Genomic DNA, 15,520 nt, shown 5'->3' on the forward strand with positions numbered 1-15,520 from the left:
CCAGCAACAGCTTTTTGCGTCCGGAAAATCGGGCTCGGACGCACGGCCGCGTCGGCGTCTTTCGTCTCACGACTCCCCGGGTTGAACGTTCGGGTTTTCGGGACACACTCTTTTTGCCTGCCTAATCAGACGCACACACGCACGCACGGTTGGGAAATATTCGGTTTACCGATATCCTATTTTCTGCGACTCGCTTCGAGCGCTCGCAGCCGTCGGCGGAAACCGCGACGCTGGACGTCGCGCAATCTGCTCACTCTTTGCCACCCGCGGATATACTTTTCAGTGCTCCACACGAAAACGCTTCACCGCTTCGCGAAAGGACACGGGCATTCGCGAATGCTTTCGGTCACTTGGCACGGATTTTCACGTGAGACAACCTTCAAGAGTTACGGTACAATTCGTAAAGCCCCCTGAAACGACAACGAACGTAGCGGACGTACTTTCCAGGAGAAAGGACACAGAGTTTTCACATTGAGTTTACGGAAAAGCACACACTCGCATCGGCAACTGAAATGTGAAGGTTGTTTGGGCGACTTTATTTAAAGAAAAACCTGTGGCTCGTGGGGAGCAATATTTTGGACCGTCAAGGTCCGCCAGTTCGGCCCTCCGTAGTACACCCGTAAGCATCCAAGCACGGGGGAAAACACAAAAGCACAATTCGTACTCGACTAACCTTTGGGCAGCCTTTTCCCACAGCACAGGGCTTTTGGGGAAACAATTGGACCACAGAACGCACGGCACATTCACTGACCGTCCGACTGGTTCGAGGGAAATTTTACCTTTGCGCGAGAGCGCACAGGCACGCACAGCCGTGGAAAATTGCCATGGAAAATACGAAGTGCGCTTTCCTTTCGCTGCTCCATCACGGTCACGAGAGCGCGGAGAGCGAGAGAGAGAATGAGCCAAGGAAAGCGTACAAAGTTCGGCTTTGATGGAGCAACAAATCCTAATCCAAAGCGCCGAGATAAAGAGAGAGAGAGCGGATATCATACTTCGCGTAAAAAAGTCCTCTCATATGAACATCCTTCTGAATCGCGTACCAGAATCAGCCTTTTGTTCGGTAGAAAATTCATTCAATATTTTACTTACCGCCCAATCTCACATACCATCCTACGCGTTTGGTTGATTGCGGATGATGTTGCCATCAATAACGAATCGGTTCGGTAGAGCTTTGGCTTTATCACATCGCGTCAGCTTTGCCCATCCTTCTCATATCGGTTCTGGTCGCACGATATTACGGTTGTTGTTATTCCGATTCATTCAATGAATGGCTGAGCGCAACAGAGCGTTGTGTTTGGTTCCTGCGCACTCAGTCTGACGAGTTTGCCAGTTTTCGCTAAAGTATGTACACCGCAGTCGATGCAACAGATTTTGTCATTAATATATATTTGAAAATGTGCCCGTATGTCAGACATTGTTAACGAATTTCCCTCATGAGCGGATAGACAAAACCCCAAAGCACGGACTAAGTTGGGTTACCTTAATGGCAAGCACTGTAAAACTTTAAGTCGAGTTTTATATTTAATCGAAATCGACCAACAACCGACTGACAGTTGGATGTTGTCAAAAAGTGAAGTATTCAACCCGTGCACCAAACGCGCCACGATTTTCCCGAGTGTGACAAAGTGACACGATCCGAGAGTTTGCCCAAGAAAAAGTGTATTTTCGGCCAATAAAACAAATCACCGAAGCCAAAAGTTATCGTTCTATCGTGCAGCAGTTCTTTCCCAACCAGCAGGTATAGAATTTATGCATGATCTTCGGGAGAGTGTGAAGGAAACCCCTTCCAAAAGACGACCGTCCGAAAAGTGTCTGAGGGAGTGAATCGATTTTTTGGTTTCCGTCATTTGCGGCTCGACTAGTGCTGATAGCTGGAATCACTGTTATGTTGTGTTTTTTTTTATCAGAGACCGATGAAGAATCGGCAGAACTCGCTTTGCGATACGCACTAGTTGTGCACAAGTTGGGAAGCAAACACCGCCCCGTTGGGGAGCGTGCACGGAAGCTCGCGGTTCTTATCACTGTTCTCGAATACTGCGGGGGTTCGGTGGTGTGCGCAGTAATCCCCGGTGAAACGAGTGGGCGAGGCCAGTAAATGTTCGCCTGGTTGGAATGCCCGCCGATGACACAGTGCTCCAGCATCATGGCATCAATTAATGGATATCTAGTTTTCTGCGCTCCGGGGCCCTGCGTACGATTTGTACCAATGATGCGGCGGTTGCTTCGATTGTCGCTCTCGCTCTCTGTCGCAATCTGCTCGGCAATTCTGACGCGACCCCGTTAACGACTGCACATTATTACGAGTAGCCACATATCGTGACCCTTGGCGCCTAGAGCGCGCCACCCTCCCTGTGCACCCCATTTCTCACCCCACCGTGTGACCCCCGAAGGCTCGGGGGTCTGCTCAGATGCGTCGCGTTGTTTGGCGGTCGGAGCAGCGCAATGCCTTTTTCTCGCTCGCAGTCGCCCTCGTTCATTGCCCGTTTGCGGTTGGCAAACCAATGACTCCTTCGATCAACAGTGGAGTGTTTGTGTTTTTTGGTCGCTGAGCAGCCAGGTCGTTCTAGTAAAAGCCGTCGGCCACCGGAAAAACAAGCAACATGATTCCCATCGCCCCTATCCAGTAATGCGGCGCATATCCGTTCCCGCGATGCGTTCGAACTCCGGTGGGTAACATATTTTCACAACCATCTTCTGCATCTTTCCTCGGACAGGCTGCGCATATTCGACTCGCGCGGGATGACGGACTCGAAGTACTTTACCACCACGAAGAAGGGTGAAATTTTTGAACTCAAGTCCGAGCTCAACAATGACAAGAAGGAGAAGAAAAAGGAAGCCGTGAAGAAGGTATGCCAAGACGGACACATGGTGCCACAAACAGGATCATTGTCTTAACGATTTGTTGGGGGTTTTTCCGCGCGCTCTGAAGGTCATTGCCAGCATGACCGTCGGGAAAGATGTGTCGGCCCTGTTCCCGGACGTGGTCAACTGCATGCAGACCGACAATCTGGAGCTGAAGAAGCTGGTGTACCTGTATCTGATGAACTACGCCAAATCACAGCCCGATATGGCCATCATGGCGGTCAACACGTTCGTTAAGGTAAGTATTCGTGGTCTTCGCTTGCACCGCGGATCCACTTGCGCCACCGTGCTATCAAAGCGTTCTTTCGTTTCGTTCTCAGTCTCTCTTCCATTCATTTTATGTTTTTCCGTTCCCTCATCCGCCTCGGCACCGTTCGCGTATGATCGCGCGCGTTTCGAGGTCGCACACGTGTTCGTGGCGATCGAGAAGATAATTTCAAACCTAAGGCGTTTGTACGAAAACTGATGCTCACAATCGCGCCCATCCGGAATCGTCCCCGGGGGTCGCTGGGCTACAATTATCAGCTGGGCAAACTTCTGTCTATTTTTGTTAGCCCCCGGGGCCCAACTTACCGCCCTTTTCTTGAACAAAAGCCAACTCAAAAGTGCATTTGCGACGATCTTGCACAATTGTGATGTGTTTGGGGCCGTGTTTGCCGCTGTTTGGTGCCCCCCTTTTCACGCAAGCTGCGCGTAACTCTCTTTGTTTCCGGTTGCCCAAGGTATCCGCGGGCCCAAAGATAGCATATCACTCCCCGCGAACCCCTTAGGGTGGCCGATAAGAGCTAATGCTTTATCTTCAGTAGAACGTTGAAGCTTGGCCGGAAGGTAAAAAAATAACCCCGGCAAAGTTTTGAAACAAACCGGTGGACGGTTCGTCATGCGAAATCGCTGCGAGCTCCTAACAAGTTCATCGCCTCCGTTTGGTTGTTTCCTTTGTCACGCTTATCAAGGACTGTTCTTTCGGTTTTCGGCGTTCCTCGCGTATTTTGTTTGCACTCTTATCGATCTATATCCTTATCTGTGTTTCGTTCTTCTTTTACTACTTTTCGCCTGTGCTTCTATATCTCTTCCATCGTTATGACTGTGGTTTATTTAGAATTTTGCGACCGCTAGCGAGTCTCTCGTCGTGTGTTTCTTGCGTTTGCCATTTCCGTATCTGATTTCACCCTTTCTTCTTTCCCAGCTTTTTATGAGTGTTTCTAATTCACCTTTTTACCACCTTTAAACGTTAATCACGTTCTTCACCGCCCGTTCATAGAAGTGACGCATTGATCGGTCTCTCTGCCCTGCCCTCGTGCCTTGTTTTGTTATCACATCCGTTATCATCTGTTTCCCTTGACACTATCACTGTCTCAGTTTCTTTCTACTAACCCCTTTTATCTGCCATTTTTTTACCGATGAGATAAAACTGAATCAAATAAAATATAAACCTATGTATTTGTAATATTGTTGAATAAACTATGTAAGGATTTGCCACATTCTCAACTCGTTAAGGTAAATCACCAATAAATTCTTGCCATTGAGCTTAGCAGCTACGATTTTCCTGTATTTTGATTAGTTTAAGTTGTTCCAAGTCGGATTGTTTTTCGTGCTTCTTGTCCGCGAGGGTTGTGGTCGATCCTCTTGAGTTCTCGCTTTGCGTGCAATCTTTCGTTCGTTGGATGTTCGTTTGCTTCATTATTTCCTCGAATTCAGTTGAATGTTGGTTGAATGTTAGTGTCCTCTAGCGTGTAGAGTGTAGGTTCTGGCCAGTGTCCAGTTTGTTCCGCTAGTAAAAGTGCTCTGTTTAGTGATATTCACTCGATGTGGCCACAAAATAGTCCTAGTTCTCATGCTCATGCTTTGTTTCACGCGCCACAATAATTGGTTTTGTTGTTGTTGTGTTCCGCGCCACACGTTTCTGTTGCACGTTCCTCGCGCCACTCAAGTTCGTCCTCCGAAAACTGTCCATTTTGTACATACCATCAGTTATTTAGCGAATGAAGCTAAGTTTTGGTGACGATGATGATGATAGCTTCTCTGTACACCTTTGATTCCTGCCCAAAATTGCTGTTGCTGACACGCGCATTCGGCATCCCGTTTCGTTTGGTGTTCCCTGTGGCCTCTGCGCGCTCCTTCTTCTGTTTCCAGTTGTTGTGTACAAACATTGCGAGAGTGTTCGGTTTGTCCTTTTAGGTTTCGGTTTCAGTTTCGTCTTGAGAGTGCTTCTAGTTGTTTTGAGTTCCATAGAAGACGTTTGTTTTGCGTCGTTCGATCACGCATCGCACCACCCTTCTAACCGTTCCCATCCGTCCGTCTCTGTAGGACTGCGAGGACACGAACCCGCTGATCCGTGCGCTGGCCGTACGCACGATGGGTTGTATTCGGGTGGATAAGATCACGGAGTATCTGTGTGAGCCGCTGCGCAAGTGTCTAAAGGACGAAGATCCGTACGTGCGCAAGACGGCCGCCGTGTGCGTGGCCAAACTGTACGATATTTCCAGCTCGATGGTATGTATTGCGATCCCTATCGATAGACAACGTTATTAAACCTTTTGGGTTTTACACACAGGTAGAAGATCAAGGGTTCCTGGACCAGCTGAAGGATCTGCTGTCCGACTCCAACCCGATGGTGGTGGCAAACGCGGTGGCTGCACTGAGCGAAATCAATGAAGCCAGCGCCAGTGGGCAGCCACTTGTGGAGATGAATTCGGCCACCATCAATAAGCTACTGACGGCGTTGAACGAGTGCACCGAGTGGGGCCAAGTGTTTATCCTTGACTCGCTCGCCAACTACACACCGAAGGACGAACGGGAAGCCCAATCGATCTGCGAGCGTATTACGCCCCGGCTGGCCCATGCCAACGCGGCGGTCGTGCTGAGTGCCATCAAGGTGCTGATGAAACTGCTGGAAATACTGGCCGGTGACGGTGATTTCTGTGCGATGCTGACGAAGAAACTGGCCCCGCCGCTGGTGACGCTGCTCAGCTCGGAGCCGGAGGTGCAGTACGTGGCGTTGCGTAACATCAATCTGATCGTCCAGAAGCGCCCGGACATCCTGAAGCACGAGATGAAGGTGTTTTTCGTGAAGTACAACGATCCGATCTACGTGAAGCTGGAGAAGCTGGACATCATGATCCGGTTGGCGAACCAGAGCAACATCGCGCAGGTGCTGAGCGAACTGAAGGAGTACGCCACCGAGGTGGACGTGGACTTTGTGCGCAAAGCGGTTCGCGCGATCGGTCGGTGCGCGATCAAAGTGGAACCGTCGGCCGAGCGGTGCGTGTCGACGTTGCTCGATCTGATCCAGACCAAGGTGAACTACGTCGTGCAAGAGGCGATCGTCGTGATCAAGGACATTTTCCGCAAGTACCCGAACAAGTACGAGAGCATCATCAGCACGCTGTGCGAAAATCTGGACACGCTCGACGAACCGGAGGCGCGCGCTTCGATGGTGTGGATCATTGGCGAGTACGCGGAGCGCATCGATAATGCGGACGAGCTGCTCGACAGCTTTCTGGAGGGCTTCCAGGACGAGAATGCCCAGGTTCAGCTGCAACTGCTGACGGCCGTGGTGAAGCTGTTCCTCAAGCGGCCCGCCGACACGCAGGAACTTGTGCAGCACGTCCTCTCGCTCGCCACGCAAGACTCGGACAATCCGGATTTGCGCGACCGCGGCTTCATCTACTGGCGGTTGCTGTCGACGGACCCGGCGGCCGCGAAGGAGGTGGTGTTGGCCGACAAACCGTTGATCTCGGAGGAAACGGATCTCCTGGAACCGACGCTGCTCGACGAGCTGATTTGTCACATCAGCTCGCTGGCCAGTGTGTACCATAAGCCACCGACGGCGTTCGTCGAAGGGCGTGGCGCTGGCGTACGCAAATCGCTCCCGAATCGTTCGGCATCGGCTGCCGCCGGTGACGATTCGTCCTCCGTCCCCGAAGCGACCGTCATTCCGAATCAGGAATCGCTGATCGGTGATCTGCTCTCGATGGACATTAATGCTCCGGCTCCTCCGGCCGCTCCTGCACCGGCCAGCAGCAACGTGGATCTGCTGGGCGGTGGACTTGACATTCTGTTGGGTGGCGGTGCGAACGATACCGCCACCACCACGGCCAGCGCGGCCGCACAGGCTGGAGCAGCTGGTGCAGGAGGATCGGCCGCCGGTGGTCTGCTGGGCGACATCTTCGGCATCGGACCCGTCAGCAGCACGAACATGATTCAGATTCCGAAGATCGTCTGGCTGCCGGCCGACAAGGGCAAGGGGCTCGAAATTCAGGGCACGTTCTCGCGGCGCGCCGGCCAGGTGTACATGGACATGACGTTCACCAACAAGGCGATGCAGGCAATGACCGGATTTGCGATACAGCTAAACAAGAACAGCTTCGGGCTCGTGCCGAGTGCTCCGCTGCAGGTAGCGCCACTGCAGCCGTCACAGTCGACGGAAACATCGCTACTGCTCGGTACCACCGGGCCGGTGCAACGCATGGAACCGCTCAACAATCTCCAGGTGGCCATCAAGAACAATGTGGACATTTTCTACTTCGCCTGCCTGGTGCACGGCAACGTGCTGTTCATCGAGGACGGGCAGCTCGATAAACGGGTCTTTCTGACCACCTGGAAGGAGATTCCGGCCGCGAACGAAATCCAGTACAATTTGCACGGTATCGTGGGCACGGCCGATACCGTCGCCGCGAAGATGACGGCGAACAACATCTTCACGATCGCCAAGCGGAACGTCGAGGGCCAGGACATGCTGTACCAGTCGCTGAAGCTGACGAACAACATCTGGGTGTTGCTGGAGCTGAAACTATCGCCCGGCAGCTCGGATGCGACGCTCAGTCTCAAGACGCGCTCGGTCGAGGTGGGTGCGATAATTTTCGCCGCCTACGAGCAGATCATCCGATCACCGTAAGCGCCGCGGGTACGGGGCACACTGTTATCATATTCCATTAGATTGTAACGTAACGCAATATCTCCATTTATCTACTCTACTGCTGCGCCACGGTGGCCACTTGGAGTGACCAAGTGTTTGACGATTTGCTATTGCACACCACTGCGCAATGTGCAAGCAATGTGTTTAGTATTTTTGGCGTAAAATCGTTCATCTCTCTAGGCGCGAACGAAACAATAAATTATGTCTGCATTAGTGGAAACTATTGAAATATATGTATGCGAACGGAAATGGTTGTTGCGTATTTCGAGTTCCAGACTCTTTTATTTCACACATCATTTTTGATTCACTCGTTACCCTTTAAAATGGGGTCCTAGTGGTTCGAAGCGTCTTTGGATTATTATTATTTTCCACTGCTGGTGTTGTTATGTTTTTGTTGTGAGGTTTTTGGAACCACGAATACGGAAGTGCGACACAGAATCCATTCCAGCTCTCTCTCCCTCTCTCTCTGTGGTTGATACTTAATTTTACCGTTCCAAAAAGACTAAAACAAGCCACGACGAATTCCGTAAACACATATTCCGATAAGTTAGGTAGAATAAAGTAAATGTAAATAGTTCTTAACCGTTACGCCTCGCAAATCACTGCAGCCGTCTCATCCGCTCGACGTACAGATCGTAGAGAACCTTGTTAGTAGTGAAGTAGTGCGGATTCTCCTCGGCACTCAGCACCGGGCAGTAGTCACCGAGGATTTCCCCGTTAATCGATATGGTGGAGGCATGGGTCGAGGCGGGACTGTTGCTGCCACTGTTGGCCGCGAGTGAGAGCGATCCGCTGCTGCTACTGTTGCTGTTGCTTCCGCTGGCGCCACCGTTCATGACCCCGAGCAGATGGTGCGGATGGTGGCCATGGTGATGCAACTGGTGCATGTGGTGAAGATTTGGGTGGTGGCCAGCATAGTCCGGTTGGTGGTGGTCCCCGATGGAAAACTGCCCATTGCTTGCTACCGTTGCGAGCTGCTCCGGAATAGGGCCCCCCAGGTTGCTTTGATTATTGTTCAGATGCAGATTGTTGATGCGTTTCGACAGTGGCATAAATTCGTTTTGCTCCTCCTCGCGAGATCGCTTCCTACGGGAAACAGAGCGGCGCTGGTTAGGAAAATGGTAATTGCACCAACCCACCAGACTGTCCCTCAGATCAGCTGATGGACGTGGTGTGTAGGAACGCAGGACGTGGAAACAAAGGACAACGCGGCCACACTACCGCACACCGGCCACTTACCTCGTGTCCACAGAGCCTGCCATGGTTTGGGTTTTTAAAATTAAATGTACGGATTTTTTGATACGGACTTTTTCAGGGCTGCCCAGATTTTGTAGATTCAGCCTGCATTGTGTTTGTTGTACTTTGTCGGCTGCGGCTGTTGTCAACCAATTGTCTATAAACGGACGCAGCCATTTTGCGTTTTTCTAGATTTGAAAAGGAATGAAAAAATGGCGAATGAAAAGGATCGAAACTTGGAAGTAAATCATTGCAAATGACAAAGAACTTTATTTCATCTAACACATCGGCTTAATTGTTGCTGCCTGCCTAATTCGAACGGTCTTGTTTTATCGTATCCGTCTGAAATTTTCAACTCCGTAGCCCCCCGTTTCAACAGTTGGGTGTTGGACAACTTTTTATTTCACACTTAATGTCAAAAAAGAAGCCTCCTTCGTATTCAATATTGAGGCTGCCTGGTACAGTAACAAAAAAATACTTTTTATTGTAGACTTCTTCACTTGTTTTTGCGCCGTTCCACTGATTTCTCACTGCTTTCTTCGTCCTGGCGCTCGTAAACATCGCCCGGCGATGTTTCTGATTGACAGACGTTATAAACAACGATTCGGGTTTGTTTTCAACAATGGGTAATAAACAGTAGACAGGTAGCCATAAACTGACTGTAAAAAGTGAGCATTTTAGTAACATTTTCCTAAAATAGAGAAGTTATCTATGCTTGAACACGTGCAATACACTTAAAATATTGAATTTAATCGAAACACATGAAAAGAAATCTTGAAAAAAGTACGTAGATTTTTCCTAAAACGAAATATGTCCGCTTGTCTCATACAAATTTCCCATAGTGTGACAGGCGGCTGTTTTCGTTGTGAAACGCAAACATCATTCTGCTGGCCAAAACTGTTCGCACGCTTTTCGCGGAGGATTATGCGGTCGCGTCGGAGTTTTCAGTGCCTGATCGCATCGCCTGGTGATTTTTTGGGTCACGTTCAGCTTGGCCACAATGGAGAACTGCTCGTCCGTGGTGCACTTCATCCACACTGTCCGTTGTTACCTGCGAAGGTAACATTGCTTGCCGAATTGTGGCCACCAGGTACGACAAATCCTGATACGTTGAACCCAATCTGTCCCGCGAAAGGGTTTGTGTGGAGATCCGTTGTGCTGTGTTGGGGCGGTCTATGTTTATCATTGCGGAAATACCTCTCTCGTACCTGGAATCGGCCTCTTTGTTGTGCATGAGCCGCTATCAGTGATCATACTGTGTGTTTTGTGTCCAAGTCGTGCTTGTGTCGGTGCTACCGTTTAGGGCATAAAAAGCATGAACTAGTGTTTTGTTTAAAATCCCGCAAATCACCATCTGCCTTGCCTCCTTCGAGTGTCTTCCGTCGGCGTAGCCATTGCCAACGTGTAATTATCCTGTCGGGCACCGCAGCAAGCGGTGGTTTCAATCTATCTTTCATTTGCGAGCGGCGGCAAATTTGGTGCCACATTAACCACTGGACAAGGTAAGCAACACTAATTTGTCTACGTTCCATTAGGACTGTTAACAAACTCACTGCACCGGTCTCCGGTTTTATGCAGAATACCAAAACTCGCATAAATGTGCAGTAGGAGATGAATCTCCCCTCTATTGCTTCGTGCGTCAGGTGGAGGAAATGCATTCTACCATGAGGACGATAGGTTTGGCTCGCTTGCACGCCCAGCGACGCGTGTCGTTGATGGGTCTCTGTCCCACTGCCGGACACGCACAAATCGGGGAAGGAAACACGAATCACTGTCCCATTGTTCCTAGGTTAGTTCCTAATAGAATAGAGCAACCAGATGTGGCAGAAAGATGCACCGAACGGAGTTACAACCGCAACAGCCAGTGATCCATTCAGAACCACGCCAACTTCGGTGTGCGAAATGATGTAAAGAAATCCCACGAATCGGAATTACGGCAGCCCCATTAATGTTTACGATCAAAATTAAGCAAAGAAGGTAAACTTTCTCACGCAGTATCATCGCGGACGATGGTGCTGGTGGTGGTGCATGAGAGCATGTTGTGGGTTTATTTTTGTCGAGAAGCAAGCAAACGCCGTGCCCCGACGCTCACGGGCCGTGATGATTCGATCGCACACAGCTGCGAGCGGCGACGGTGGTCCCGCGTTTTTCTATCCGACAAACCCCTTTTTGGCCCAACATAAGATGAGTGAGATTTGCTTCGCACGCCACGGGAGAGCACGACCGAGAGATCGCCAAGCGAGAGAGCATGTGAGAAGCAGCGTGGTGGCCACCTGTTTCGTAATTCGGTTCACGGTTTGCAAGAGCAGTTTTTGGAGGGAACTGTTTTTCTACATGGACTCAACCAATCACAGGACTGTAGCGATTGTGTTAAATTCTTTAAAAAAACCCTGACACTAACGACTGGGGGGGTAGTGTTTCTTGTGAATATTACAAAATGGCAGTTTCATCCGGTGTTTTCACCAAAACAGTTCAACTGTTTCCGATGCCGCGTTCTGTTGACTGTTAAATATGTTGAACTACTGGTGCCAGTGGTCTGAGTTCAAACACGTAACACGTGGTAAGATAAATCCGGTTGATCTAATAGAGCGAACGCGAGCGCAAAACGAAAGTGAAACTTTTGATCTTTCACGACCTGCGAAGACACACACAACAGCGGCAACATAGATGGCCCGAGCTAGCAGCCTGGTACGGTGGCTTTGGATCTTCGGGTCTCGGTGTGATAGCAACGAACAACTCGTTGAAAGAAAAACGGTGTTTCTTACGGCGCAGGGGAATTTGGCATGCTTCGAAACATGGCATGTTTGGCCATTTTCAAAGAGAAGGGATGAACAAAAAACAGGAGGATCCGTTGCTTCTGTCTAAAGGTTATACTGCGTGCGGATTCGAACGTTCGATCACCGATCGACTGCCACACAAGCCTTGCCTTTGAGCCAATTCCGGCCGTTTGTTTCGCATTTATTTAAACAAGGATTCGTTACGAAGTACAAACGGATATACAAAATATCGATAATGTGGACAGAACGACGGATGACAGATTGACCATCGACAACATCGAAAATCAATGTTTAACGTGATTGACAAAACTAAAACAAACAGAAAGAGCAAGAATACGCTGGAGTGGGAAAGAAAATGTCAGAGAAAACGGGACGACGCAAAGCAAAATGTAGTGTGCAAAAGACAGAAAGAGAGATAGAGTGAGAAGTTGGATGAAGTAAAGTTAGATAGCATGAAGAAACCTAAACAATGCTGAAGCGAGATAGGCGGCAACGCAAACCACAACAACGGCCGATGGAATCGATGTTGCAGAGTGGTACTTGGTTGGATTATATAAAACTCTCTCTCCACTTTCTAAATTGTCTTTCTTCCCGCGCGAAGAAACGCGCGTGACTCGACCGTGGCCGCGAACAAAGCTCTCATTGGTGGCCGCATAGTAGAGCAAACGGCACACAACCACACACCGTTGTCTCGCCTTGGGTAGATGCTTTTGGGGGTTTGTTGTTGTAAAGTGTGAGTGTTGGTTTGTTTTAATGGGACGGTCAATCGGCCAATAAATCAAGCGGCATCGACAGCATTTTTATTTTTTTTTCTGGGAACCATCACTCTATCATCTCCGGTTCGGGTCGCGGTTTTTGTTTACTAATGTTGTAAACGCTTGTCCCAGCTAGAAACTAGAAGATCTGAATATTACATCACTTGTAACACGGAAGCTATCGCACCATGGTTCTTTGGCGAAGATGCGAGACAGTCTGCTGGAACGAAAGACTTTAACGCCAGAGCAAACAACGAACCTCTCGTGTTTGCACTCTGTTCCGCCAGTTTCTCAATAAATCATGAGTATACTAGATCCGGCTCGGTGATTTCCCGCGCTACGACCAAAGTCACCGATAATCCGGTTTGCTCAACCGATCTAGAAGCTGCTGAACTCCTGTTTTCATATTTATGCTTTGCGCAATATTCGCGATCATTTTGGAACGATGCAAAAGCGATACGGGCGATCTAGCAAATAATAAATTTGGATTCTTGTAATTGATTGTTTTAAACGATCGGTACCTTGTGCCGAAAGGTTTAGTTCCCGATAGCGTTTGTAGTAACTGCCACTGGGTAGTGCTGGCTTATCATTCATTTTGCAACCGATCGCCAGTTTGCTACGTTACAGTAGAACACACCTTGAGATAGAAATCATATGGTTTCCTGATTCCGTTGCGCTGTCTCGGCGGTGGACGCGGTAGTGATTCATCAGTTTATGAAACGCGCCAACATACACACACGCATCAAACGGACCGATCGGACCGTGGATGGCTCTACGTATGAACGGTGGTTTTTTGTGCTCATTCTCAGCCTGTAGCCGTGCGTGTAATGTTTTTTTGCGACCGATTTGTACGAAAAATACGATCAAGTAAGATTCGATCATTGAAATGCGCAGACTTGTGTAGTAGTAGTGACGGTCTACTACCAGACCAGATAGGCTCAAAGACTGCTGAGATGAGAGCTTTCGCTTGCCTTAAAAGAAAAGGTTGGACCGACAAAAGCTCTCGTCCAGCGGTCACCAATACCAATGCCATCACGAAACACTAATCTTCGCACGCACGCCTCGGCCGTAGTTCCGTGTTGTCGGCTTATGTGGTATGCGTAAGTACACTAAGCGGGACATTTCATTGATCACGGTGTTAAACATGAAAGTCTTTTGTGTGTTGAGTGCTTAGAAATCGGCTAGGAACCGATTGTTAGAATTGTTAAATAACAAACGTATGGCACTATACGGTGGCTATTGGGAGAGTAAATAGAGGGACGCATTGAAGATATGTCTATGTAAAGATTAAACAAGTTGTAAGAATTTCAAGAGAGCCGCTTTCGCAGTGGCTTGCTGTCGTGTGCCGCTTGTATGGATGGTAGTAGTGATCGCCACATGCGAGCCACGGGACGGGGCCGTCGGAGCGTCGATGGTCTGGGAGGCTCATTTAACGTACACTACCGCAGAGTGTGCGTGGTCGGCCAAGAGAGAGAAAGCACCGAAAGCCAACCTCACCGTGGCTTCGGGTACGGGATCGTGACGATCGCAGCGTTCAGCTACATCCGCGTACGAAGACCGATCGATTCCCGAGCGTCGCAAGGGCGCACGCGCGCCCAGCGGAACGATAGCGCATAGTGAACGGATCCGCGGTCGGGTTCGGTTGTAATTTCCGATATTCGCGATTCGCGATCCTCGTCTGGATTTCGCTCGCCCGATTGTCCATCCCGCGTAGCCGAGGTGTGTGACATTCAGCATAGCGCCTGTATGTGTGTGTCTTTTTTTGTGCTCCATGCTGAGCTCCCGAAACGGAACGTGCCCGATGTTCGTGGGGTCGCCGCCGCAGAAAGTAGTTTCACTATCGATGTGAAAGCAATCTTCTCTTTTGGCGCACCAAAAGACAAGTTGCCGTGCCGTTTTTGTACAGCTTATTCCCGCGACGATTAGCAATTCCATACAATGAGGGGCTCTGTAGTTTTGTGAAGAGTGCACATACATTTACCCAATATGGATATGCAGAATTAATATTTTGTTGTGGTGTTCAAAGTTTACTCTGTGATGCTTGAAGTTTCTCTATAGTGACAGTGGTTACTGTGCTTTGAAGCATCGGTTCATGTTTAGTGGCACTCACAGCAGGCTGGTGGTGACTTTGGCCCAGCATCGTAGTGCTGTGCAAAACTCCTTTGTCAAATTATTGTAAGAAAACTAAAACGTTAGTACGTTAGTACTAAACGCCAACCACAACACAACGCTCTATGAGAGCGGAAATGTGCCACAAAAGAGAAAGGGCGTTGCGATATGCAATTGAGATTTGATTTCACACTTTAACATCGGGGCGACTTAAAGCCCCGGCGGAGTGACCGAAGAGTGAAAGGCAAGCTTCACTTTTCTATGACATCACTGCACAGGATACCTAAAACAACAAACACATTAATTGGTTTTGAAATTTGTTCGGATTCGATGGATCGAGTAGAAAATGTTTGGTGATGGCGTTTCAGGGCGCCCAGAAATAGTAGACGGAGTGTAATTAAGCGGCGTGAGTTAAGGAGAACCTAGTTTCGGTTTCGTACCGCGGTAGCTAGAAAACTTAGTTTCGCCTAGCGATGCTTTAATTTGCATACAAGTCTCGTGGCAAAGTGAGAGTCTTCGATGGCATGCGCAGTGAACGAAACGGGCAACTGAAATGGATAAATAATGTGGCCGGCCCCTAAGTAAAGCACGATCCACCATCGCGCGCCGTTGTTGTCGTGTGAAAGCAAATGAGAACCGTTACGAAACACCGTATCCCATCGGTTTGGTGTCACAATGCTCTGCTCCTTAGAGTGCCCGCCACGCCGCTAGGGGTGCAAGTGAAATTCGTTCAACAGTTTGATGGAATTGGTATTGAAATTTTTAGGTCCAGTGTTGAGCGTATTGAATGCTAGAAACAAATCGTTTTTGTGATTCGCTCCATTTTGTGATTGGTGGTTACTGGATCCCTTGCAAACGCTCCC

General features: G+C 49.3%; 2 protein-coding genes across 4 annotated transcripts; one reads left to right on the forward strand and one right to left on the reverse strand.

Annotated features, from left to right (window-relative positions):
- Nucleotides 1-1,619: 1,619 nt before the first annotated feature.
- LOC131208365 (AP-1 complex subunit beta-1) lies at nt 1,620-8,008 on the forward strand. Of its 3 annotated transcripts, none has more exons than XM_058201093.1 (6): nt 1,620-1,738; nt 2,715-2,847; nt 2,930-3,100; nt 4,333-4,359; nt 5,170-5,355; nt 5,417-8,008. In XM_058201093.1, exons 2-6 carry the CDS (start codon nt 2,740-2,742, stop codon nt 7,757-7,759), a joined length of 2,835 nt encoding a protein of 944 aa, XP_058057076.1. In that variant the 5' UTR covers nt 1,620-1,738; nt 2,715-2,739; the 3' UTR covers nt 7,760-8,008. The 3 variants fall into 3 exon arrangements, with proteins under 3 accessions (XP_058057076.1, XP_058057074.1, XP_058057075.1); XM_058201091.1 differs by lacking the exon at nt 1,620-1,738 and adding an exon at nt 2,509-2,623; XM_058201092.1 differs by lacking the exons at nt 1,620-1,738; nt 4,333-4,359 and adding an exon at nt 2,509-2,623.
- A 49-nt stretch (nt 8,009-8,057) lies between these two features.
- LOC131210547 (TSC22 domain family protein 1) lies at nt 8,058-9,128 on the reverse strand. The gene is made up of 2 exons (XM_058203808.1): nt 9,020-9,128; nt 8,058-8,866 (listed from the first exon to the last, which is right to left on the reverse strand). The coding sequence occupies exons 1-2, from the start codon at nt 9,040-9,042 to the stop codon at nt 8,380-8,382; spliced, it is 510 nt and encodes a 169-aa protein (XP_058059791.1). The 5' UTR covers nt 9,043-9,128; the 3' UTR covers nt 8,058-8,379.
- Between the last annotated feature and the right edge of the window lie 6,392 nt (nt 9,129-15,520).

The sequence above is a fragment of the Anopheles bellator genome, chromosome 2 (assembly GCF_943735745.2).
Source record: "Anopheles bellator chromosome 2, idAnoBellAS_SP24_06.2, whole genome shotgun sequence".
Lineage (NCBI taxonomy): Eukaryota > Metazoa > Arthropoda > Insecta > Diptera > Culicidae > Anopheles > Anopheles bellator.

Excerpts from the sequence above, each read along its gene's own strand:
- LOC131208365 (XM_058201091.1), top strand. The coding sequence starts at position 2,601 with ATGATTCCCATCGCCCCTATCCA. Across the intron at positions 2,848-2,929 it reads AAAAGGAAGCCGTGAAGAAG|GTCATTGCCAGCATGACCGT; the intron begins GTATGCCAAGAC and ends CGCGCTCTGAAG. Across the intron at positions 5,356-5,416 it reads ACGATATTTCCAGCTCGATG|GTAGAAGATCAAGGGTTCCT; the intron begins GTATGTATTGCG and ends TTTTACACACAG.
- LOC131210547 (XM_058203808.1), bottom strand. The coding sequence starts at position 9,042 with ATGGCAGGCTCTGTGGACACGAG. Across the intron at positions 8,867-9,019 it reads GCAGGCTCTGTGGACACGAG|GAAGCGATCTCGCGAGGAGG; the intron begins GTAAGTGGCCGG and ends TGTTTCCCGTAG.